General features: G+C 45.1%; 1 protein-coding gene across 2 annotated transcripts in view; it reads right to left on the reverse strand.

Moving 5' to 3' along the window:
* DNMBP (dynamin binding protein) overlaps nt 1-27,602 on the reverse strand; it is a 142,499-nt gene that overhangs the window by 16,781 nt on the left and 98,116 nt on the right. For both annotated transcript variants that reach the window (XM_049790793.1, XM_049790794.1), the window contains 3 exons: nt 6,209-6,399; nt 5,403-5,502; nt 1,923-2,070 (listed from right to left, as the gene is read on the reverse strand). In XM_049790793.1, the coding sequence (XP_049646750.1) occupies nt 1,923-2,070; nt 5,403-5,502; nt 6,209-6,399 (439 nt within the window). The remainder of the gene's footprint in view (nt 1-1,922; nt 2,071-5,402; nt 5,503-6,208; nt 6,400-27,602) is intronic.

The raw sequence follows: 27,602 nt of genomic DNA on the forward strand, positions 1-27,602 counted from the left end.
AACACTGGTTTTCACATGTTTGTCACATCCTAAGAGTTCAATTACTGCCCCTCAGTAGGCAGACCAAAAACAAACAAACTGCATGGATAAAAGGGAAATTATAAATGTCTATAGTGGCATATCTAGTCTATTTAAAAATATTGGTAACTCCCTAACTTCACTTTGATTTTCTTTCTTTCTCTTTCTTTCTTTCTTTCTTTCTTTCTTTCTTTCTTTCTTTCTTTCTTTCTTTCTTTCTTTCTTTCTTTCTTTCTTTCTTTCTTTCTTTCTTTCTTTCTTTCTTTCTCTTTCTTTCTTTCTTTCTTTCTTTCTTTCTTTCTTTCTTTCTCTCTTTCTCTCTTTCTTTCTTTCTTTCTTTCTTTCTTTCTTTCTTTCTTTCTTTCTTTCTCTCTTTTCTTTCTTTCTTTCCTTTTCTTTCTTTCTTTCTTTCTTTCTTTCTCTTCTTTCTTTCTTTCTTTCTTTTCTTTCTTTCTTTCTTTCTTTCTTTCTTTCTCTCTTTCTCTCTTTCTTTCTTTCTCTCTCTCTCTTTCTTTCTTTCTCTTCTTTCTTTCTTTCTTTCTTCTCTTTCTTTCTTCTTTCTTTCTTTCTTTCTTTCTTTCTTTCTTTCTTTCTTTCTTTCTTTCTTTTCTTTCTTTCTTTCTTTCTTTTCTTTCTTTCTTTCTTTCTTTCTCTCTCTCTCTCTCTCTCTCTCTCTCTCTCTCTTTCTTTCTTTCTTTCTTTTTTTTTTTTTTTTTTTGGTTTTTGGGCCACACCCGGTGACGCTCAGGGGTTACTCCTGGCTATGTGCTCAGAAGTTGCTCCTGGCTTCTTGGGGGACCATATGGGACGCCGGGGGATCGAACCGCGGTCCGTCCTAGGCTAGCGCAGGCAAGGCAGGCACCTTACCTCCAGCGCCACCGCCCGGCCCCCTCTTTCTTTCTTTCTTTCTTTCTTTCTTTCATTCTTTTTTGTTTTTGGATCACACCTGGCAGCACTCAGGGGTTACTCCTGGATCTACGCTCAGAAATTGCTCCTGGTAGGTTCGGGGGACCATATGGGATGCTGGGATTTGAACCACTGTCCTTCTGCATGCAAGGCAAATGCCTTACCTCCATGCTATCTCTCTGGCCCCCAAATATAAATTCTTACCCCCTGTCTTCTTATGCTAGGGAATCTCCCCTGGAAGCCAAGAATAATTAAACAATAATAATTTATTTATACTATTATTCATTTATTCCAAATTACCTTCCTGGCTGCTGGTCATCAGAAAATGGTAACTCAATATTTTGTGAGTCTAGATAAATTATATTCAGATACACCAAAACAGGAGCCGGAAAGATAGCACAGCAATAGGGCATTTGCCTTGTATGCAGCTGACCCAGGAAGGACCCGGTTTAATTCCCGGCATCCTATATAGGCCCCCAGCCTGCCAGGGGTGATTTCTGAGTGCAGAGCCAGGAGTACCTGAGCACTGCTGAGTGAGCCCATAAACCAATAAACAAACAAACAAGCAAACAAATAAATAAAGTTTAAAAAAAAAAGAACAAATACACCAAAACAGAAGCCACTTAATAATTCCATGCTTTCCAAGGGGGGGGGGTACCTAATAAGTTCTCATTTATATGTAAAAGAGATAAATGTGGGCTCTGAGCAATAGCACAGTGGATAGGTTGGGCTTTTGCGTTGAACATGGGTCAACTGTAGCTGACCTGGGTTTGGTTCGATCCCCAGCATCCCATATGGTTGTCCATATCTTGAGCCTGCCAGGAATAATTTCTGAGTGCAGAGCCAGGAGTAACCCCTGAGCACAGCAGGGTGTGGCCCAAAACAAACAAAAATGAGATAGATGTATGCAATGTATGGGTACATGCAGAGGAGTGAGTGAACTCTACAACGTCAGCCCCAGTGGCTTTGATGGAAATGAAGAGTTCCAAAGTTCTTACTTAAGCTCTGCCAAGGAATCCTGAAGATGCTTCTGGATTTTCTCGTCTTTCTCATAGATCTCCAGCAGTGAAATAGCTTCATCATGATTCTGGCAATAAACCTTGTAGGTTCCCTCAAGCTCCTCCCGGTGATCGAGAAACACAGGACCTTGAAGTTATACACAAGTATAGTGTTTTTAGTAACTTTCTTACATTTAGTAGCCTAGATGTAAAGCATATCAACAAACTCTATTATCAGTTATATCCAACCACTAGAAGTAATAGCATCACTTATCAAGTTGACAAGAAATTTCCATGAAATCAAAAACCCTACTCATTTAAAGCAAAATTATGAGAGCCATGTCAACCATATATGTAATTTTCCCTTTGTGTGTGTGTGTGTGTGTGTGTGTGTGTGTGTGTGTGTGTGTGTGTGTGTGTGTGTGTGTGGTTTTTGGGTCACACCCGGCAGTGCTCAGGGGTTACTCCTGGCTCCATGCTCAGAAATTGCTCCTGGCAGGCACGGGGGACCATATGGGACGCCAGGATTCCAACCGATGACCTTCTGCATGAAAGGCAAACGCCTTACCTCCATGCTATCTCTCCGGCCCCTAATTTTCCCTTTTTTATTTTTATTTTTTGGTTTTTGGGTAACACCCAGTGGTTCTCAGGGGTTACTCCTTGACCCCAGCACTGTTTGCTTCTTGACACTCTGCTAAAATAATACTGAGCACTGCATTGGAGTAGCCCCTAAGCATCACTAGCTGTGCTCCAAGATCAAAATAAACATTGACAATTCTACTCTGTTGTCATATAAAATAGTATTTTGTTTTGGGGCCACACTTGGCAATATTTGAGGTCTATTATTGGCTCTATGTTCTGGGGTTACTCCTAGTGTAGCTTGTGGGACTATATAGTGCTGAGAATTGAATCTAAGCATGTGCTGAACTCTTTAAGCCATCACTCCAGCCCTAATAGTACTTCTTTTTTTTAAATTGTATTTTCTGGGCCAAAGAGATAGCACAGTAGTAGGGCTTTTGCCTTGCACACAGCCAATTCAGGATGAATGGTAGTTCGAATCCCAGCATCCCATATGGTCCCTCGAGCCCTCCAGAAGCGATTTCTGAGCACAGAGCCAGGAGTGACCCCTGAGCGCCGCTGGGTGTGACCCAAAAACCAAAAAAAATTTTTTTGTATTTTCCTTGGCCCCCTTTATAAAAATTTTAAAAACAAATTTTTAAAAATCTTTTGGGACACACCTAGTGGTGCTCAGGACTTACTCCTGACTCTGTGCTCAGAGATCATCCCTGTGAGACTGAGAGTTCATATGGGATGTCTGAGATTGAACCCTGGCTGGCCACGTGCAAGGCAAATGTCCTCCCTACTGTACTATTGTTCCAGTCTCAACTTATTTTTAAAACATCAAGTAGCAAATAGAAAGAATGTCTCTAATAATACCATGATATTAAATGCATAAGATAAAAAACTAGTAACTTCTTGTTCCTTCTTTTTGGTGCTACTGAAATTTCATTATTTGCAACACTTTTTTTGGCCAAACCCTGCAGTGCTCAGGGCTTACTCATACCCTTGGCTCTGTACTCAGGAATCATAACTGGAGGGCTTAGGAGATGCTAGGGATCCAATCTGGAACAACCGCAGGCAAGGTAAATGCCTACCTGCTGTGCTATTGCTCTGGCCCCATTATTTGCAACTTTTTTTTTTATGTGAAATGAATGTGATTTCTGTTTATGACAAAGCAAGCATCAGTGTCCAAAGAGTGTGAAACCCTTAGACTCTACAACCAGCATCACGCAGGGAGGTGAGGGAGGAAGGAATGAAGAAATAAAATAACCCTGTGCACTGGGGTAACCCAGATATCCCAACACTTCAGGCCCTGGGCAACATAGGGCCCTTGCCTTTTACTGCCAGCTCAGTTAGTTGAGAATCAGTGGGGTCCGCAGATACTATAAGCTTTACCTGTGAGTCTCTCTCCCTCTTCCCAAAGAAAAAAGAACAGCAAATTGAGCCTTTCTGCATTGTATTAGAACTGATCTGTGTAACCAAAAGAACATGGTAGCAGCAATGGCAGATCGTCTCTAAGGCGAGGCTACAGAAGAATGTTGCGGGCCCCATCTAGGGCTCTTTTTCCCCATGACTCATTCTGAGAATGCCAGCCTCCACGTCACAAGTCCAAAGTGAGGCCACTGGACCAGAAGCCAAGGCCTTCGGAGCCAGAGGTTCCAAGGAAGGGGTCCTTAAGAACAGGACAACAGGGGCCAGAGAGATAGCACAGTGGTGTTTGCCTTGCAAGCAGCCGATCCAGGACCTAAGGTGGTTGGTTCGAATAGTCCCATAAGGTTCCTGTGCCTGCCAGAAGCTATTTCTGAGCAGATAGCTAGAAGTAACCCCGAGTGCCATCAGGTGTGGCCCAAAAACAAACAAACAAACAAACAAAAGAACAGGACAATAGCTGGAGACCACCCTCAGGAGAGTCCCTGAGCCAGAACCACCAGCAAAGCCCCCCAGACTCCATGCTCATAGTAAAGAGGTATTGCCTGTCTTAATTTCTCAAGGCACTATATGTATATTACTGTAATATCTTTTACTATGTTTTATATTTCTCTTTTATGTTTACCTTGCTATTTTAAAGGGAAGAAGATGCCCAGGAGCTCAGGGATCACTCCTAGTGGAACTTAGTGGATTGAATTGGGGTTATAAGTACTTTACCTGCTATTCTGTCTCACCAGCCCTAAGTACACCATTTTTTTATACCAAGTTGCTAAATTTGGATCAACTTGTTACACAGAAACATGCAACTTTTTATTACAGATGATGACTTTTCAAGCCTTTTGGCAATGACCTATATGGATGCATATATTTCAAAATACTCAAAATACATCTATGTAGAATGGAAATAAATCTAAAAATCTGTAGCTATACTTTCACACCTGGTGTTGCTCAGGGGTTACTCCTGGCTGTGTGCTCAGAAATCACTCCTGGCAGGCACAGGGGACCATATGGGATGCTACATGCAAGGCAAACGCCCTACCGCTGTGCTATCTCTCCGGACCCCGTCAAACCTGATCTTTTATTGAAGTTAGACTGATGCTAACCACAAAATTGCTCTCATGATCCACTATCTGTGTGATATATCCTGTTATGTAACAGCTTGAGTAAGGGCTGAGCTCTCACTTCGCATGTAGTAGTCTTTGCATGAGTCTCGCTTTGCACGTAGGTTTTTTTTTTTTTTTTGCATGTAGGTTTGATCATCAGGATTGCATGGTCCTCTAAGCACCACTAGAAGAAACCTCAAGCACTGCCAGGTTATGGCTTAAATCCAAATCCTACTGCTAACATTGCAGTTGTGAGGGAAGCTAACCTCTGAACTAAGTAATGAATCCTTCCTTTTCCTAGCATCACTACTCAGCCAGTACATACTACATCCTATTCACAAAGTTGGGGTGGGGGTTGGAGCCTCTGGAACCAGGGCCGGGCTCATACCTACAGCATCGCTGACTTCCAGATCAGCCAGTAGCTGCTTTGAAACCTTAATCACCATCTGCATATTTCCAAACAGTCCCTCAAAGTCAATGTTGGGTATCTGAGAAAGAAAAACAAAAGACAGGGAGATGGGGAGGTGAGGGGTGGCTCACACACACCTTTTGCCACACCCTCACAGCTCACAGGGTGCAGACAGCAGCATTTGTGTGTCTTTTAGTGTCCTTGACCCAGTTACACACTACTGTCTGACAAACACCCAACTTTCTTAGTCAATCTTAGGCCATAATGACACTGGAGTATGGACTCCCAGCCAGCACCCCGAATCTGAAGGCAGTGCCCACTTTCTTTAAAAGGTCTTGGGAGTGAGGGCATAAACCCAAGGGAAGTTAGATGGTCAGGAAACAAGCTATTATTAGGACTCTAGATCCTGGGGACAGGCGAAACTTTTCAAATTTATCTTCAGCATCTAGGAATGCAAATGCTTAGAGGGGATTCCTGAACAAACTATGAAATCAGGTGCCAGGCCTCCAAAATAATTACATTATTGTACAATCTGGACACCTCAAATTTTTTTTGGAGCCACAGAAATACAATGTCCAAGGAGTCATTGCAGTAAGGCGGTCAGCCAGTTAATAGTGAACTTTGTAAAGTGGCAGAAGGCTGAAGGCATAGTTGGTAATTCCCATACTATTAAGGCCCTTGAATTAAGTCATTGCCTTCATTTCAAAACCAATAAATCTCTGGGGTGAAAGCTTCAGGCTTGGAGAGTCACACTCAGGACAGGCTAAGCTCTCCCTAGGTCTCACCTGTGCCTGCTGCAGGGGCACCATGATCCGCTCAATGCACATGTCTAGATCTCGGATGTAGTCTCTCTCTGTCTGCAGGAGCTCTTCCACCACTTTGGACCTCTTCTCCAGCATCCTCTGCTCTGGGTTTTCTGTGGACACAGACCCAGAAGAAGCTGCTGGTGAAGACTGGGAGGATAAGAGTGTCATTTCTGGAAGAGAAAAGAATGGAGTGAGTCACTATAGTGTGAGCCAGAACCCCATGGAGTTGACAAGTACATGCTCCTGGGCCATGAGAGGTAGCTCTATGGCAGAGTGCCTAACACAAATTAGGTTCTGAATCCTATTTCCTTCCCCAACATTGCAAATATGTCTCTGAAGACAGCAAAGCACACAGTACCAGCCAGTCCACACTGAGCCCAGTCAGGTATGATTCCTAAGAAGAACATAGGCTTTGAGTATCAAAGGTCTCACCACTTTGAACTTGTTTTTTGGTTTTTGGTTTTTGGGCCACACCCGGCGATGCTCAGGGGTTACTCCTGGCTGTCTGCTCAGAAATAGCTCCTGGCAGGCACGGGGGACCATATGGGACACCGGGATTCGAACCAACCACCTTTGGTCCTGGATCGGCTGCTTGCAAGGCAAACGCTGCTGTGCTATCTCTCCGGGCCCACCACTTTAAACTTGTAACAGTTCTAATAGTGAATGAACAGAGGTGAGGATGCCATTACTACATAGAACTCCCATCTGTGAAAAATCACTTCCAGAATGTTAAGAAAAGGAGGAACTGGCCCTGCTAGGAGGACAAATTAGTGGCCTCAACCTTCTTGGGGAAGAGGCTTAAAGTTCTGATCAAGAATTGAATGAGAATGTCAGAGCAGTGGAGCGAGCTGTAAGGTGTCTGCTTTGCACGCGCTAGCCTATGACGGACCGCGGTTGGATCCCCAGCGTCCCATTTGGTCCCCCAAGCCAGGAGCAATTTCTGAGCGCATAGTCAGGAGTAACCCCTGAGTGTCACTGAGTGTGACCAAAAAAAAAAAAAAATTGAATGAGAGAGACTGGAGCAATAGCACAGCAGTAGGGTGTTTGCCTTGCACACAGATGACCCAGGATGGACCCAAGTTTAATTCCAGGCATCCCATATGGTCCCCGAGCCTGTCAGAACTATTTCTGAATGCAGAGCCAGGTGTAACTCCTGAGCACTGACAAGTGTGGCCCCAAAACAAAACAAATTGAATGAGGTTCACTCTCCGGCATCTACACACACACACACACACACACACACACACACACACACACACACACACACACACACACACACATTGAATGAGGTATGTGAACCCAGTCATGAGTGTAACTGGGAGAAGGAATAAAAAAACCAAACTGTTGGCCAACAATAGTAGGAGCAACTGTAGGCTGTGGGCAGAGTTTGGACTAAAAACTATGATCCAATAATACCACTCCTAGGGATATACATATACCCTAGGAACCCCCCAAAAAAAACACTATGCAGAAAAGCTCTCTGCTGTCCTATGTTGGTCGCAGCACTATGTACAATAGCCAAAATCTGGAAACAAAGGGTCCGAAAAGAAATAAGTGGCTAGAGAAACTGTGGTACGGGGCCCAGAGATAGCATGCATGGAGGTAGGGCATTTGCCTTGCATGCAAAAGGACAGTGGTTCAAAACCCGGCATCCCATATAGTCCCCGGAGCCTGCCAGGAGCGATTTCTGAGCGTAGAGCCAGGAGTAACCCTGAGCACTGCCGGGTGTGATCCAAAAACCAAAACAAAAAAAACAAAAGGAAAAACAAAACAAAAAAACAAATGAAAAAAAAAAACAAAACAAAAAAACAAAATTGTGGTACATCTCTGGTACATCTGTAATGGCCCAGAGACAGGAAAGGGAAAGGGCATTGGGGAGGGTGAGAGGGAAACTGGGGATATGGTGGGAAAAGTGCACTGGTGAAGTATAATTAAAAGTGCACTGGGGGGGCCGGAGAGATAGCATGGAAGTAAGGCATTTGCCTTTCATGCAGAAGGTCATCGGTTCGAATCCCGGCGTCCCATATGGTCCCCTGTGCCTGCCAGGAGCAATTTCTGAGCATGGAGCCAGGAATAACCCCTGAGCGCTGCTGGGTGGACCCAGCACACACACACACACAAAAAAAAAAGTGCACTGGGTAGTCCCATCGATGATATCCCAGCCTTGAACTTTCAGCCAAAGAACATTAAGAAAAACAAAACTGAACCCATGTACAATACAATTACTTTGTCCCTCAAATCCTCAGTTGTAGTACATACTATTTCTTAGCAGCACACAATATAATCTAAAGACATTAGACTTATGTAACTCCTTAAACATTGAGGGCAAAGTACATTTATCTAGTTCCATGCACATGCTTACTAGTTTAAGTTAACCTCAAAAGTTTTAGTGGGTTGTTTTTCTTAAGGATTGGAGTCAAGGGAACATAGTAAAAAACGGTGTTAGAGTGGCATTTGTTTGCATAGGCCCACCAAAATATAAGGGACATGGAAAAAAAAATTATGGCCTAAATACAAGGAGACCCTACCCCTGAAGTTTCCTGGCACAGGACCGACTCTAGGATCCAGGCAAACTAGTTTGTCCAATCCAAGTCATTGTCTGTAGTGGCAATGCACCTCCATTCCTCACATAGTCTCTGTTGTTGGTATCATGCTTCTGTATTAAAGATCCTGGAGTCTGCATATCCCATATTGCAGTCAGGATGGTGCAGAGCATCCTCTCGTTTCACCTCACACTTAAGGGGCACTAGAGAGAACCATGTCCTGTAGAGCAGGTCATTGTTGTTGTCAAGTCTTCTCAGTGTAAAGGGAAGTCTCTTTTTAGGAGGTCGATGTCAGACCCTTGGTAGTGTCTTTCCCGGTAGAGGATTGCTTCCAGCTGTTGCTATAAAAGACCTTGGATGTTTCGTAGATAGCTTGCCTGGTTCCAGTGTGAATGGAGGATGCCCATTCTTCTGAGGCCTGTGCCAGGTCATTATATCAATGTTCAGGGTGTAAGGTACATTGTACTGAGATTTCTGTTTATGGGTGATTGTGCTTCCACTGTAACTTTACCCTGTCCTCTTTCTTTGCATCTTTGTTGTCATAATTAGAATAAAAAAAAAAGTGCACTGGTTGTATATTGTATGGCTGTAACTCAATCATGAACAACTTTATCGTGGAAAAATTAACTTTATTATGAACAACCTCGTTAGCACAGTGTTTATAAAAAATAGCTTTTAGGGTAGGACGCTTGTCTTATATACGGTCAATCCAGGTTCAATACTCAGTACCCCATATAATTCCCTGTAGTCTCACAAGGAGTAATCCCTGAGCACAGAACCAGGAATAAACCCTGAGCACCACTGGGTGTGTCCTTAAAACTAAAAAGCTGTGGGCTGGCCCGGAGAGATAGCACAGTGGCATTTGCCTTGCAAGCAGCCGATCCAGGACCAAAGGTGATTGGTTCAAATCCCGGTGTCCCATATGGTCCCCCGTGCCTGCCAGGAGCTATTTCTGAGCAGACAGCCAGGAGTAACCCCTGAGCAATGCCCGGTGTGGCCCTAAAACCAAAAAAAAAAAAAAAAAGCTGCGGGTGGTGGTGGGGATAGTTGAAAGAACTGGATCACATGCTTTGCATGAGGGAATCTTGGTTTTTTGTTTTTGGGCTACACCTGTTGACACTTGGGGGTTACTCCTGGTTATGTGCTCAAAAGTCGCTCCTGGCTTGGGGGTACCATATGGGATGCCAGGGGATCGAACCTCAGTCCATTCTAGGCTAGCGCTTGCAGAGCAGATACCTTACCTCTAGTGCCACCGCTCCAGCCCTATGAGAGAATCTTGGTACCCAGAGCACTGCCAGATGTAGTACCACCACCTTGGCTTTCCTCCCCTCAAAAGAACCACAGAGCCAGGAGGGATAGAAGGATAGGACAGGGAATGAAACATCTGTCTTGCATGTAACTGACTCTAATTTAATCTCATACTGCATATGAGTTCCAGAGCACCCCCTGAGGTCACTGCTGAGCAGAGACAGGAATGGTCCCTAAGCACCACTGTGTGTAGACCCTTCCTCCCAAATGCAAGGCCAGAGAGACAGTACAGGGGTTAAAGTGCAGGGCTTGCATGTCGCTGACCTTGATTTGACCTGCAGCACATGTTCCTTCAGCACTACTGGTGCAGCCCTGCAGGACTTCAGCACAACCAGGATGTCTTTGGTGATCCCCAGTACTGTATCGTCAGGCCCTCACATTGAAAGACTGGCTGTTAGACCAAGAATAAAGCGGAAGAGCTCCAGGGTCTCTTGAGCATCAATTCCAGAGCCCCCTTCTTACCCCCAGATGACTGCTTTTATTTAATCAAATATAAAAGTATTGCCTGACCTCGGCAATGAACATTAAAAACATTGAAATAGGAATCAGAAAGATAATACAGTGGGCAGGGTGCTTGTTTTGCATGTAGCTGACCCAGGTTCAATTCCCAGCACCACAGTCCCCTGAGCATCTCCAGAAGTAATCCCTGAGTAAGAGCCAAGAGTAAGCTAGGTGTGGCCCCAAACAAACAAAAAAGAACCACAAAAAAATCTTGAAACAACACATTAAAAAATATTATTGGGGGGCCGGAGAGATAGCATGAAGGAAAGGCATTTGCCTTTCATGCAGAAAGACGGTGGTTCGAATCCTGGCATCCCATATGGTCCCTTGTGCCTGCCAGGGGCGATTTCTGAGCATAGAGCCAGGAGTAACCCCTGAGCACTGCCAGGTGTGACCCAAAAACAAACAAACAAACAAACAAAAAAAATATATATATATATTATTGGGACAGTGAACTATGCCAACTAAGGAGAAGACAAGTTAGACAGGAATTATCTGTGGGAGCACGAGGGCCAGTAATTGCAATAAAGTGGGTAAAACTTGTTTGGTTCCTCCTTATCAAAACATTCATAAAGACTCACTCAATAAGTAGGTTTTGTTACTTTAAATGTTGGAGAAGAGAGATACAAGGACACTAACAACATGGAGTTCTTTAATGGTATTTTCTTTTCTTTTTTAAAAAATTTTAATGGTTTTGACTGGTATGATGGGGGCTCTGGGCAGGACAGCTAGCCATAGGACCCCTGGGCTGACCACTTAGTCCAGGCGAGCATGATTCCCCCCACACCAGGCGGGTCTTCAGGGCCACGCCTGGTTAATCGGGCCCTGGGGGGGAGGGGGTGAGAAATTCCTCCCTAGGCATCCCAAAACTACAGAGGCTTGGCTGGGCTCAGAACACTCCACATGCCAGGATTTCGTGGGCTTTTGACTGGTATGATGGGGGCTCTGGGCAGGACAGCTAGCCATAGGACCCCTGGGCTGACCACTTAGTCCAGGCGAGCATGATTCCCCCCACACCAGGCGAGTCTTCAGGGCCACGCCTGGTTAATCGGGCCCTGGGGGGAGGGGGTGAGAAATTCCTCCCTAGGCATCCCAAAACTACAGAACCGCGCGGGGGCGTACTTCCTGTATTCATAATATTCCTTATTCTTATGTTATGTTTTCCGTATACAGAATGTTTATTTTGTATTCTGCCCTTTCCCACACCCCTACAAAGCTCTTTTTTACTCCTAACTCTCTAACCCCCTCTCCAACATCACTAACCTAGTTTACTCTTTTTAACTTCAATAGTGTACAATCGTAATCACAGTCCAAAGCTGTGCATTGTGTGTGACAACCCCAAACTGTTTCAAGATACATAAAATGGACACGTATTTCTTTAGAATATTTTGTGTTTTTTCTCTGACAGCTATAATTCTTACTAAATGTTGTCTTATACAGTGATGATTCTAACCACTTTTTATCTTCTCTTTTTGAGTTGTTTAACAAGGAATTTTGGTGGAAGAGTCCCCCAGTTTAATGCTTATGATTGAATCATGTCATGGGAATCATTGTAATTGTTCTTATGGCCCCCATAATCGCCAATAACACCATGTGGCATTGCTTCTTATTTGCATAGGCACATTAAAATGGGAAAATAGTATAAATACAAATAAGATCCTATCTAATAGAGATTGGAACACACAAATCTTGTAGTGCAAAGGGACCTTACACCCTGAACATTGACATAAGGACCTGGCACAGACCTCAGAAGAAAGGGCATAATCCATTCTCCCCTGAACCAGGAAAGCCATCCACGAAACATCCAGGCTGGTCTATAACATCACCTGGAAGCAGTCCTCTACCACGGAAGACCTACACTGCTCAGACTTCGACCTGCTCAAAAGAGACTTCCCTTAACACTGAGAAGACTTAACAACAACAACGACCTGCTTACAGGACAGGGCTCCCTGCGTTGCCGTTTGATTGTGAGGTGAAAGGAGAGGATGCTCCACATCCTGACTTCAATGTAAGATATGCAGATTCCAGGATCTTTAATACAGAAACATGATACCAACAACAGAGACTGTGTGAAAAATAAAAGTGTGTTGGCACTACAGACAATGTATTGGATTGGACGATCTAGCTTGCCTGGAGCCTAGACTTGGTCTTGTGCCAGGAAACTTCAGGGGTCTGCTCTCTTTGTACTTAGGCCAAGGTTATTTCTTTCCATGTCCCTCATATTTTGGTGGGCCTATGCAAACAACAATTGCCACTCTAACACCATTTTTACTGTGCTCCTTTGACTCTAATCCTTAAAAAGAACTCACTTAAAATTTGAGGTTAACTTAAGCTAATATGCATGTATATGGAAATGTAAGAAAATACTATGCCTGTAATGTTTAAGGAGTTACGTAAGTTTTATGGCTTTAGATTGCCTTGTGTACTATTAAGAAATATTATAATGTGGGGGCCGGGTAGGTGGCGCTGGAGGTAAGGTGTCTGCCTTGCAAGCGCTAGCAAGGAAGGACCGCGGTTCGATCCCCCGGCGTCCCATATGGTCCCCCCAAGCCAGGGGCGATTTCTGAGCACATAGCCAGGAGTAACCCCTGAGCGTCAAACGGGTGTGGCCCAAAAACCAAAAAAAAAAAAAAAAAAAAAAAAAAAAGAAATATTATAATGTGTTACAATCTGGGGACTTGAGGGACAAAGTAATTGTACATGGATTCTGTCTTATTTATCTTAATGTTCTTTGGCTGAAATTTCAAAGTTAAGATATCAGCAAGGGGACTTCTGAGAATTATGTTATGGGTGATTGTCCTTCCACTGTAACTTTAACTTGTCCTCTTTCTTTGCACCCTTGTTCTCATAATTAAAAATAAAAATTAAAAAAAAAAAAAAAGAAAGAATAGACAAAAAAAAAATTTTAATGGTATTTTCTTTTTTTTTTTTTTTTTTTTTGGTTTTTGGGCCACACCCGGTAACGCTCAGGGGTTACTCCTGGCTATGTGCTCAGAAATTGCTCCTGGCTTGGGGGACCATATGGGACACCGGGGGATCGAACCGCGGTCCAAAGCTAGCGCAGGCAAGGCAGGCACCTTACCTTTAGCGCCACCGCCCGGCCCCTTAATGGTATTTTCAATTAAAACAATCTCTATAGAATCATGCTAGCATTATCCTAAAAATGTAAACAATCTGTACCCTGTCATTAGGTCTTTTTTTGTTTTTTGTTTTTTTTGTTTTTTTGGTTTTTGGGCCACACCCGGCGATGCTCAGGGGTTACTCCTGGCTGTGTGCTCAGAAATAGCTCCTGACAGGCATGGGGGACCTTATGGGACACCGGGACTCGAACCAACCACCTTTGATCCTGGATTGGCTGCTTGCAAGGCAAACACCGCTGTGCTATCTCTCCGGGCCGTCATTAGGTCTTATAATGTAAAAAGTTACTTATACAGGTATGACATTTGCACATCAAAAGTGAACCTAAATACTAAAGTAATTGAAAAGCTGTGAATAAAACAAGCTTTGCATTCATATCAAATTCCTCAAGGCCCGCTTTAAAAAAAAATCACAAATTTGGGGGTCAGAGCAATAGCATAGTAGTTAAGGCACTTGATTTAAAATCAGGGGTCCTCAAACTTTTTAAACAGAGAGCCAGTTCACTGTCCCTCAAACCATTGAAGGGCTGGACTATAGTAAAAACAAAAATAATGAACAAATTCCTATGCGCACTGCATATATCTTATTTTAAAGTGAAGAAACAAAACAGGTGGGTCCGTTTGCTTGCCTTGCAAGCAGCCGATCCAGGACCAAAGGTGGTTGGTTCGAATCCCGGTGTCCCATAAGGTCCCCCATGCCTGCCAGGAGCTATTTCTGAGCAGACAGCCAGGAGTAACCCCTGAGCACCACCGGGTGTGGCCCAAAACCAAAAAAAAAAGAAACAAAACAGGAACAAATACAATATGTGGCCCACAGGCCCGTAGTTTGAGGACCACTGTTTACATGCAGCTTACCTGGGTTTGATTTCCAGCATTCTATATAAGGAGTAAAAACCCTGAGCAGGGTTAGATATGGCCCAAGCACTCTACCCCCCACACCCCCCCCAAAAACCCCTCAACTTAGAAATTTGCCAAGTAAATAAGTAAGTTTGAGTATCTTTAGAAGATACTAGATTTAGGGCATTTGCCTTGCATGCGGCTGCCCAGGAAGGACCTGGGCTTGATCCTTGGTGTCCCATATAGTTCCCAGAGCCAGGAGCGATTTCTGAGCACATAGCCAGGAGCAACCCCTGAGTGTCACTGGGCATGGCCCAAAAACAAAAACAAAACAAAACAAAAAAAAGAAAATACTAGATTTCAGAAGCAAACACAGATAAACCCTGGCTTTCACAGCAGGGTTTAGTGTCCAAAATATTTTCCCACTGTTCTTTCTCTAAAGATTTAGAAATCCCAGTGTTTACAAAAAGTACAAAGCACATTCTGGTTCTTTTCCAGTAGAAGGAACCAGAGTTCTGACTCTTTCAGGAGAAATGACTAATTCCAGGACTGGGATAAGAAAAATAGAAATGGATGTGAAACATCATGTTTTATTTTGTTTTATGGTGGCAGGGATGGGCTGGGTCACCCCCTGGCTGTGCCCAAGAGACCACATGAGTTCAAATTGTATTGGCAACATCCAATACATCCAGAACCTTAACTGCTGTAGTAGGTCTCCAGTTGCAAATGTGAAACATCTTATGGCAGAGAGTGAAGAAGTGCTAAATAAAACCATGAGAATATGTATATAAAATGAGCAAGGCACAAGTCACAGAAGTGACTGGCACTGAACACAGCTGGCACAAGTTGAGTATCAAAACGACTAAGTACCAGTATAACACCGCAATAGTATAGTGGGTCGGGTATTTGTCTTACAGGTTGGTGACTTGGATTCATTCTCTGATACCCCATATAGTTCCCGAGCCCACGGGGAATGATCCCTGAGCACAGAGTCAAGAATAAACCCTGAGAATAGTCAATTGTGAAGCATCCACCCCTCCCCAATAAAACAATCTAATAAGCACTGCAAAATGTGGATTATACTTTACTGGGGAAAAAAAAAACAGAATTCATGATCTCACACCAATAATATGCAAGTAAATAATTCGATAGAGGAGAAAAGAAAGCTCTTTTTTTTTTTTTTTTTTTTTTTTTAAATCACACTAGGCTGTATTCAGGGCTTATTCTTGGCTTTGCACCCAGGGATCCCTCCTGGAGGAGTCAGGGATCGAACCAGGGTTGGCCAATGTGCAAGGAAAGAACCTTCACCTTGTACTGTGCCTCTGGGCCTGAGAAATCTCTAATCTTATTGTCAAATATCAATACACACACACACACACACACACACACAACACACACACATAGACATAGACATAGACATCCTAGTGCCTCCACATGCATGTCTGGAAATAATACAAGATCCTTTCTGTAGTGTTGCGGCACATCCTGACGAGAAAGATCAGAAAAACCCAAATTGAAGGTTTGTATTCTTCAAAGAACCAGAGTCTGAGGAAGAGTTCCCAGTTAGAGACAATAGAGAGAGGATAAACATGTTCAGCGAAGGCCAAGAGATGGTGCTAAAGGTGGGACCCAGGCCTGGCATGCTGGAAGCCCCAAGTTCCATCTCATAGTCTCCCAGTACCACTGGGCCTAAGTACCACAGCGCTAAGGAATGCCAAGCATTATCGCTGAGTGATTCTGGAAAGTGCCTCCTCCCCCTCAGAAGAAAACCAATAAATGCGATTCATGATTCTCAACTGGATTCTCAACCTGGGGGTTGAGGGGAGGAAATATTACCAGGTCAAATTATGAAAGTGGATAAAGGGGCCGGGCGGTGGCGCTGGAGGTAAGGTGCCTGCCTTACAAGCGCTAGCCAAGGAACGGACAGCGGTTCGATCCCCCGGCGTCCCATATGGTTCCCCCAAGCCAGGGGCGATTTCTGAGCACATAGCCAGGAGTAACCCCTGAGCGTCAAACGGGTGTGGCCCAAAAACCAAAAAAAAAAAAAAAAAAAAAAAAAAAAAAAGAAAGTGGATAAAGACCAAAGATTAGAGAAATGACTGAATCCACTAAATGACAAATCCACTAAAATGGCCAATACCAGAGGTTATATCTAAGAATATCCATCTGGGTCTGGAGAGAAAGCGCTGGGCTGAGCAGAGGAGGCCTGAATTCAATCCCTGGCACTGTGTAGTTCCCAGCAAAGAATCAGGAGTAGGCACCGGCCCAGCGTGGGCTGGCCCCAAACCAAAATAAAATTAAAAACCAAAAACGTATCTGTGAGATTTTTTAGAATTCTGTGGGATGTTTTTGTTCAACTGCAATCACACTGATTCCCAGACTTGGTGGAACCCAGGTACTTAACCCCCCACAAACCACATGCACCAGATGAGAGTTAAGTAAGTGCCCAGCAGACCAGCCGGTTCCCGCGTCTTCTGCTCCTACACCGCTAGAGGAACAAAACACCCTTGGCATGAAGATGCTAAGGCGGGAAACTGAGGCCCAGTGCCAGGTGCCTTTTTCTGCCAGGGTGTGGGGAGCTGAGGCTGCCGGGTGCAAACTCACTCTCTTCCTTTCAGTCCCTTCCCAGCCCCCAATCCTAAATCGGGGTTCAGCTCTTGGAGAACCCCAATTCTCCCCAACTAACATCCCAGACGACGTGGACACCCACTAGTCTCCACCTTCCCGGAACCCGCCGCCCGCACAGCACTCACATGTCCACGCTGAGCGGCGAGAGCTGAAGTCGGGGCAAAGGACAAGTTGCAAAGTTTTCAGCCCCGAAGCCCTAAGAGGCCTCAGCAGCGCCTAACGGGTTTCCCACGGGTCTCCCCGCTTCTGCTAGCTCCAGCAAACCCGGTTGGATCGCACCCAGCGCCAGAAGCCAAGGTGAGGCCGAGAAAGCGGTTCCAAGCGCTGCCAGGCTGTTTAATCTTCCCAGAGCTCAGGAATGCAGGGCAGCCCCCGAAAATCCTTTGAATAGGGTCTGCATTTCCCTCCACCCCCCGCCAAGGCTCTCCCATATTTACATATGAATGCCCCAGGCCGAGTCCCTGGGCTATCCCAGCAGGGCCAGTGCTAAAGGACGGAGCTGGAATCTTGAGGGCTGGACGGAGACCAGACACAGAAGAAGTGGCCCAGCTCTGTCAACTCTGTCAAACTCTGTCAAACGCAAGGAAGACCCACACTGCTGCCCAGGGCGTCTTTAACCCCCCAGCACCGCTTCAGACTAGTCCCCAGGCTTAGTTAGCTTTGTTACTTGGAATATTCTTTCCAGAAAGTGATGCTCAAGGTCAATCCATGCATCCTGAGAACAGGTAAGGCTGCGAAAGAGCAAATAGCACAGGTCTTCTTTGCAGCCTCACACCTGGTCCTTGCCAAGGGACCCTCATTTCTGGACTAGATGCCTCACCTGAAACCTCAGACAGCTGAGATTCTCAGCCGGCCAGTCCCATGACAGCAAGAACTGCACAGTGAGTAGAATGGTCAGGGTGGGAGCTCTGCTCAGCTCCATCATTTAGACTTCCGTCTTTGGGGGGCTCCCAAAAAGTGCTCAGGGAACCTGGGGGCCACTCCCTACAGATACTTGGCAACAAGGCCAGATGATTCAATACTCTGTCCTTGCAAAGAGGTACTGTTCTAGTCCTGTAATAGTGGGGGACACCAGGACCATCCAAGCAGTATTTGGAGTGTAGAAAAAACTCAGCATGCAAATTCTGCACTTAGGCTCTTTGGGCTATTTCCAGGCTAACATTTAAACTCTGGAGGTGCTCAGAGAGGCAGGCCCAGAGAGGGTTTGGCGTTTGAACTGGGCCCTTTCACAAGTCATCTCCCTGACCCACACATTCTGTGTGTGTGGGTGGTGGTGATGGTGGTGGTCCCAAATGATATTCAGGGGTACCATCTAGGCAGTGATCTGGAGATGACTGGGGGACCATGTAATGCCAAGACAGAAATGTGAGGCCCTACATTCAAGGCATGGGCCTTAACCCCTGCATGTCTAACCCCTGATGACTCTTTCTTCTTTACTCCTTGATTCCATTATTCAGGGAAGGGGGAATACCTTTCATAAAGCTTCACCTCCTTCCCAAAAGGAAAAGGACAGTCAGTCAGTTAAAAACTCTGAATATTCCTACAATTTTATTCTATGTAAATAATTGGACAAGTGCACAAGATCTCAAAGAGGGATGTTTGTTTATCCATGTCTACACAAATTCAGACACAACCCAACTTTCTCCTGAAAGGTTCTGACTAAAAGAGGGGCAATGTTGAGGCCAGAGAGATAGCACAGTGGTAGGGTCTTTGCCTTGCACACAGCAAGGATTCAGGATGGTGGTTGGAATCCTGGCATCCCATATGGTTGCCCCGAGCCTGACAGGAGTGATTTCTGAGCACAGAGCCAGGAGTAATTCCTGAGCACTGCTGGCGACCCAAAAACTAACTAACTAACTAACTAACTAACTAACTAACTAACTAACTAACTAACTAAATATAAAAGAGGGGCAAAGTGATAGTACAGAAGTAGGGCATTTTGCCTTGCATGCAGCCAACGTGGGACAGACCCAGGTTTGATGCCAGACATCTTATATTATCCCCCAAGCCTGCTAGGAGGATTTCTGAGTTCAGAGCCAGGAGTAACCCCTGTGTGCTGCCAGGTGTGGCCCACAAAAAAAAAAAAAAAAATCTCTGCTGTCTGAGGTTTCAAGTGAGGCATCTAAATCCAGAAATGAGGGCCCGGAGAGATAGCACAGCGGCGTTTGCCTTGCAAGCAGCCAATCCAGGACCAAAGGTGGTTGGTTCGAATTCCCGTGTCCCATATGGTCCCCCATGACTGCCAGGAGCTATTTCTGAGCAGACAGCCAGGAGTAACCCCTGAGCAATGCCCGGTGTGGCCCAAAAACCAAAAAAATAAAAAATAAAAAATAAAAAAATAAATCCAGAAATGAGGGTCCCTTGGCAAAGACCAGGTGTGAAGCTGCAAAGAAAACAAACAAAACAAAAACAATGCCAAAAGAGTCACAAAGATAGATTCAACATGGAAAAATGCCTAATGTACATTAAGTGAAAAAAACAGTTTGGGGCTGGCATGATAGCACTACGGTAGAGCATTTGCCTTGCATGTAGCCAACCCAGATTCAATTCCAGATATCCCACATGGTCGGCCCCCTGAGACTGCCAGGAGTGATTTCTGAACACAGAGCCAGGAGTCACCCTGAATGCTTCCCCTCCAGGTGTGGCCAAACAAAACAAGGCAGTTTAAAGAACAGCTTATGACAAAATTATATTCTATTTAAGAACCAGGAATCTGGGACCCAAGTACCAGCATAGTGCTAAGAAACTTGCCTTGCATGCTTTATGGCTGGTCTTGGCCCCTAGCACTGCATATGGTTCCATAAGTATAAGCAGCACTAAACCTTGAGTATCACCAGGTATGGCCTCAAAACCAAAATAGTTTTTAAAAATAAGGAACGGATGGGGTTGGAGTGGTGGTGCAAGTGGTAAGGCGTATGCCTTGTCGATGCTAGCCTAGGACAGACTGTAGTTTGATCTCCTGGCATCCCATATGAATGGGACTGAGACCTCCCAAGACAGGAGTAGCCCCTGAGGGTCACCAGGTGTGGCCCAAAAACAAAAACAAAAAATCAGGAGTGGAGGGCCTGATCAGACAGAGTTTAAGTGTTTAGTTCAGTACCAGAGTTTAAGTGTTTCTACAGGGCAGACCCAAGTTCAATCCCTGGCACTCTACAGAATCCCTGGCACCCCTCGAAGTGAAGGCCACCCTGAGGGCATAGACAGGTATAAACTCTAAGTACTGCTGTTGTGCACACCACCCCAAAACAAGCAGGCGCGCGTGCGCACACACACACACACACACACACACACACACACACACACACACCCCAAACAAAAAAATTGGAACTAGAGAGGACATCACACATGTAGATGGTATACCTTACCTCTAAGATACCCAGTTGAAAGTTTCAAAGACATAGACTGGAGCTATATAGCACAGTATATTTACCTTGTAGGCAGTGGATGGGTTCAATCTCCAGCACCTCATATGGGCCCCTAAAAAATGCTAAGAGTGATTTCTGGGCCTGAGTGATAACACAGCAGGTAGGGCATTTGCCTTGCTCACGGCCGACCCAGGTTAGATTCCCAGCATCTTAATGGTCCCCAGGAGCTTGCCAGGAGAGATTTCTGATCAAAGAGCCAGGAGTAAACCCTGAGTGCTGCCAGTTGTGCCACCCCCCATAAAAGAGTAATTCCTGAGTGCAGAGCTAATAAAAAAAAAGTTTCAAAGGTGATAGAACTTCTGATATTTTCTTGTTTTTCTATAGAGCATATATAAAATGAGAGGATAAAAATTCTAAAGTAGGGGCCAGAGAGATAGCACAACAGTAGGGCGTTTGCCTTGCACATCGAAGTATGGTGGTTCAAATCCCATATGCCCTCCCCCTCCCCTCCCCCGGGATGGATTTCTGAGCATAGAACCAGGAATAATCCCTGAGCACTGCTGGGTGTGACACACACACACCCCACCCCCCAAAATCTATAAAGTAGGTGAAAGAATCTCTTGGCTTTATTTTTTTTTGTCTTTTTTTTTTTTTTTTTTTTTTTGGTTTTCGGGCCACACCCGGCATTGCTCAGGGGTTACTCCTGGCTGTCTGCTCAGAAATAGCTCCTGGCAGGCACGGGGGACCATATGGGACACCGGGATTCGAACCAACCACCTTTGGTCCTGGATCGGCTGCTTGCAAGGCAAACGCCGCTGTGCTATCTCTCCGGGCCCGGCTTTATTTTTTTTTTAAATATATTTTTTTATTTAAGTAACATGATCATATTTGGAATCTCTTGGCTTTAAATCAGAATATTCTTTTAATATGAACAGTCAGCAGATCTCAATTACCTTGTTAATCCATTCGAAATCCTTTGTTTTTTAATCACCTTAAGCTCCTTTCCTGACCCAAATCTTTTAGACTGCTGAAGATGAAGGACAAAGCACTGCTGAAATACCAGTGGGCCAATCTAATGACAACAAACCAGCCAAACCCCAGTGAAGCCACAGCTTCATTGTGAATGGATTCCTCCTGTCCCAGGCTTCGGGAGGAATCGACCTCCTGGTTTTCCAAAATCCCCAGCACTGGCTGCCCACCCAACCCCCACCCCATGCCCTTAGCACCTACAGACCTTCTACTTTGAGTAAGTCTTTCTGGCTCCCTGTGACTGCAGCTCTGGGGTGCCGTTTCTCCTACTGGTTTCTTCTGGGATCTCTGAATTTCAAAGACGGGTCTAGGAGTACATGTAGGCCCTCACTCTCAGAGCAGTCTGGGGAAAAACCTACCTGTTCCTGCTTTTTGAGCAAGGGGCCTGGAGTAGCCCTGCAAGCACGGCCTCTACCTCTACGTCAGGGAAATATGACCCAAACTTCCATCCCTTCCTGCCCCGTTCTAGACTTTTTGTTTGTTTTTTGCTTGGGGCCACACCTGTCAGGCACAGAGCTCAGAAATCACTCCTGGCAGGCTCAGGGGACCTTATGGGATGCCGGGGATCAAACCCAGGTCTGGGTTGGCCGCATCAAGGCAAATGTACTACCGCTCCAGCCCCTGTTCTAGACTATTAATTAGACTTTTTACCCTATTCAAACTTTTAGGAGAGCCAAGTGCTTCAAGTCTAGCCAGAGTGAGAGTGAGTATATGGCCAGAATTCAAAGCAACACCCGCACTACTGAAGCACCACAAATACAGTGCAGTTAAAGGGTTTGATTGTTGTCACTATTCGATATTTGGCTAAAAAAGGGAAATCATCAAGAAAGCAGAACTCGGGTCTTTCCTGGTCAGCCGCATGCAAGGCAAACACCCGACTGCTGTGCTACCTCTCCAGCCCCAAGAAAGCAGTTTTCATAAAACAGAAATTAACAACTACTGGTATTTAAAAAGCAGGCTTTGAGTAGAGTCAGTCAACCAAACTTTAGAGAAAAGTTCTTAGCACACACACACACACATATCTGATGGCATATTGCCCAGATCTAGGAGATAGGACAACAGCACTCACTGACAGGTCTGGAAACTAGCACAAGGCAATGAAGTGACTTGCCCGAGACCAATCAGCTAATAAAGAAGCAGGTTCCAACTGAGAATCCTCAGCCAGAGCCCATGCCGGTTATGGAGTATAGGTCTGCATTCATCTCCATATTAATGATAACACAATGGTGATTAGGGCCTGAGTGAGAGTACAGAGGATAGGGCACTTGCTTTGCATGCAGCCCACCTGGGCATCCCATTACCTCCCCTGAGCCTACTTCCTAAGTGCAGAGTCTAGAGTAGTAACTTCCAAGCATTACTGAGCATGTCCCCAAAACAAGAATAAACAAAAAAGTACCTTCTTGTTTGTTTCTTTTTTGGGGGGCCACACCCATTTGACGCTCAGGGGTTACTCCTGGTTATGTGCTCAGAAATCGCCCCTGGCTTGGGGGGACCATATGGGACACCGGGGGATCGAACCGCAGTCCGTCCCTACGCTAGCGCTTGCAAGGCAGATACCTTACCTCTAGCGCCACCTTCCCCGCCCCTCTTGTTTGTTTCTTTCAGAGCCTCCTCCACTGCAGTGCTGGAGGCCACCAGGGTTTCATCAGACCTTCACCTAGATCCCTGGCCTTTTCGTGCTAGAGTTGGAATCAGGGTCCTGTACATGTTAAGCATGTGCTCCAGTCTTTTCACTCATCTCTCTGGCTCCCTGAAATATTATTTTCCAACTGTGCACAACCCTCTCCCATCAATTGACCTGCCTCCATCTGCTGTTGCTTCAGGGAATCAATTCAAAGGCCTAGGCTCTTCCCATCCCACCTGTGTGATTGCAGACACACTACCCTGCTACACATGGTCATTCTGTGTGTGTAAGCATGTTAGGGTGTGTGGAATGTGGGGTAAAGAGGGCTGTTTTTAATTCACTTCCACACTAAAAATCTCTTGAGGGGTCCGCAGCAGATTTGTCTGTTGCAGGCACAAGACCTCAAGTTTGGGGCCAGAAAGATAGCATGGTGGTAAGGGTGTTTGCCTTGCATGCAGAAGGACGGTGGTTCGAATCCCGGCAATCCATATAGTCCCCTGAGCCTGCCAGGGGCGATTTCTGAGTAACCTGCTGTCAGGTGTGATCCAAAATCCAAAAAAAAAAACAAACAAAAAAACCCCCAAAAACCTCAAGATCAAATCCTGGGGCACTGTAACCTCTCTTAAGGTGTCCCAGCGCCCAAGCCATGGTGATCCCAATGGCTTTGTCATTTGGAAGGGAATCCTGGATAGCACAAGTGAAACATGTGAGCCTTGTGTCCAGTTGTGGGAGCACCCCCAGAGAACACTAAAATCAAGTCTGTGAAGACCCCCAACTCCCACCCACCCCCTTGTTACCATACAACAGAGGGAGGGGAAGGAGGAAAACAAATCAAATAAAGTCTTGCTCCATTTCCTACTCTGATACTTCACTTCTTTCACCTGGGCATAATCTCAGTAGCCTATAATTAATTGGTTCCACAGAGGATATCCCTCAGTTAGGGGGAGGGTGTTTCCTTGGGTTCGTTGGGTTCCCTGAAGCAGTTAGTCACTTGCTGCCTACAAGTCCAGAGTTACTGGTACTCTATGGATTGGTGGAACCCAGAACCGAATACATCACTGTTTCCTTATTATCCCAGGTGACAAGCCCCACCCATCTCTGGGCCTTTCCGATCCCACCGGTCTTTAAGACCAGCTGTATGAAGATGTGTCTCATCCATGGGTTACTCTTTCTCTCTGAACTTCAATTTTCAAATTGCAATACAAAACAATATTATTTATCTGTTGGTACATCTGTCTTGTATTATCAACAGAGAAATACTTCACCCACTATCAAATATTTACTGAGCTCTGTCTACCACCAACCATGGGCAGGAAAGACTATTTGCACTGCCATCGTGAAGCTCACTCAACCGTGCTTTTCTACATAACCTACACTAAGATTTATTTTTTTTTACTAATATTTGAATCATTAAACAGCACAACTTTCATTTACTTCAGTTAAATAATTAAGTTAATAACTTAATTAATTAATGAGCTGCTGCACCTTGTTAGAATTTAGGATAGGGCTAAATCAGAATCCAATCTTCACACAAGTGGAGAAAACCCAACTTTCTTTCTCTGAATCACACAACCAAGAACTCCAGTATTTCTATAATATTTTTGTGTGAATATTAGGTGAGGTAGAAGGTAAATGGACATTTATTTCAGTAGGTGCTAAAGATACATGTTTTATTTAACATCTCAGAAAGCAAGAAGTGTTTTCTACCAAAGAGCATGTTAATTAAAGCCTTCTGATTTAATTAGAGGTTAATTTTCTTGCTTTCTAAGGCCAGAGATAGTACAAGGGTTAAGGCACTTAATTGCTTGAGGTTGGCCTGATTTAATCTCTGGCACCACATGATCCCCATGTACCACTGAAGACAATCTCCAAACTCAGTCAACATTGGTCCCTAAGCACATCAGGGTATGGCCCAGCACCCTCCCCCCAATAAAGCATTCTTTTTTCTTCTGGTGCTTTGTAAACGTACTCAGTGACTTACAATTCATGGTGCCTGGGAGTCAGTGAAACACAATATATTACGTCCTTTTGTTTCCTCCCCACTCATAATTATTGGAAAAGACTTTCTGGCTGTTGTGGGAGGAGTCCCTGATGAGGATGCAGCCTCACTTCCTGCAGGGGGGCTGCATGACATGATGCATCTCCCCCATTCACTGTGAGGGTTGTCAGGGCACTGTCAACCCACCATTTGTCCTGAATCATCTGCATGCAAGGCAAATGCCCTATTACTGTGCTATCTCTCTGACCCCCAGGGATTACTCCTAACTCTGTTCTCAGAAATCAATTCTGGCGTGCTCGGGGTATCAAGGGATACCAAGATATGAACTTGGGTTGGCCACATGCAGGCAAGTGCCCTATTCAGTATTACCAAGCCTCTATAATCCAGTATTTCAGGCAATAAAAACCTCTTCCACAAACCCCTTAAATCAGCATTGCCTTGATTTTCTAGTGGCCCTAGAAAGTGTTAGGAATTCTCTTATTTTATCTGGTTTCCTAGAGTGTTCTTGTCCTGCCTTCATTTTGACCTCTCTCTTTGACCCCCAATCCCTCTCTGCCAAACTGTGGGCACCCCTGAGAGCAGTTCTCTGCAGCATCATCTGCTCTCTCCCTTTGGCCATCCACCCACTTCTCAGCAGAGGGCTTGCTAGGCAACCCAGTTTGGGTGTCTAAATTCAGTGCTGTCTCTCCCTCACGGCATTGCTTTGAGCCACCATAGCTGATAACTTAGAAGAGAATTTCCCCAGGTAGGAATATTCTCTCTCTCTCTCTCTCTCTCTCTCTCTCTCTCTCTCTCTCTCTCTCTCTCTCTCTCTCTCTCTCTCTTTCTCTCTCTCTCCCCCCCCCTCTCTCTTTTGATTTTTGGGCCACACCCATTTGATGCTCAGGGGTTACTCCTGGCTAAGCACTCAGAAATTGCCCCTGGCTTGGGGGGACCATATGGGACACCGGGGGATCGAACCGCTGTCGCGATCTTTCCTTGGCTAGCGCTTGCAAGGCAGACACTTTACCTCTAGCGCCACCTCACCAGTCCCAAGGAATATTCTCCATCTGTCTCTGTCTCAGCCCCATTACTCCTGTACACTCGAGTTCAAATTCAAACATCCCTATGATTTTTTTCCAATAACTTAAGCAAAACTTGAGCTTTCACTTTTCCAATTGTCCACAACCTATGCCACCCATTTCTGCACTTAATTTATTCATGTTTTTACATTTTGTTGTTTCAAGTACTAAGTATAAACCCCAGTTCACGAACATATTGTGAGTCATATTCACAGGGGTTATGGGGCTCAGGTGCTGGTGGAACAATTGTAGTGAGGCTGCAGCTCGTCTGCTCCATGCTGGGCTCGACTCTTTTTTCTAAGTAGCTGTATTTCTAGGAACTCTAATTTTCATGTTATTCTCACTCAAGTACACGATCTGACTTTATGAGAAACTATGGCCTAGAGAGATTAAATACTTTTTTTTAATTTTTTTTTTTTTTTTGTGGTTTTTGGGTCACTCCCGGCAGTGCTCAGGGGTTACTCCTGGCTCCATGCTCAGAAATTGCTCCTGGCAGGCACAGGGGACCATATGGGACGCTGGGATTCGAACCGATGACCTCTTGCATGAAAGGCAAACGCCTTACCTCCATGCTATCTCTCCAGCCCCAAATACTTTTATTTTAATTTTTTTTTTTTTTGGTTTTTTGGCCACACCCGTTTGATGCTCAGGGATTACTCCTGGCTAAGTGCTCAGAAATTGCCCCTGGCTTGGGGGAACCATATGGGACGCCGGGGGATCGAACCACAGTCCTGATCCTTGGCTAGCGCTCGCAAGGCAGACACCTTACCTCTAGCGCCACCTCGCCAGCCCCAAGATTAAATAATTTACAAAAGGTCACACTCACTTGAGAGTCAAGTCAAGTAGGGGAAGGTTTCTAAGAGTTCTGTTGTAGACATATAAAATGGTGCTTTAATTACTGGTTTATACACTGTGCTCTTGTCATTAATGTGAGTTCCTGAAGACAGACACATGTCTTACCTTCTCCAGTGACTCAGTGGGGACATAACTGGCATTTGGGCCAACTGATTCTTTGCTAAGGACTATACACTGAAGGTACTTCTTGTCCTTGGTCATTGCCTTCTACATAGGACAACCAGAAGACTCTTCCACCTACTTTCCAATGCCCAGGCTAATCTGGGGCAGCCAAGCCTCAGAATGCCTGTAAAACCTCCAACTCACTCCAGACCAAGCTGACACCATCTTTAGTCCCTGGTAGCTATGTCTCAAAACAGGGGACCCTCAGGGCCCAGAAGTGTAGTACTCCTGCCATCAGGTCACAGTATGATTCCTAGTGTCCCCACAGGAGCTGAGCACAATCCCAGTAGCTCTGTTGTCTGTGATCCACAATTTCCTGACTAT

Source organism: Suncus etruscus, chromosome 17, assembly GCF_024139225.1.
Source record: "Suncus etruscus isolate mSunEtr1 chromosome 17, mSunEtr1.pri.cur, whole genome shotgun sequence".
Lineage (NCBI taxonomy): Eukaryota > Metazoa > Chordata > Mammalia > Eulipotyphla > Soricidae > Suncus > Suncus etruscus.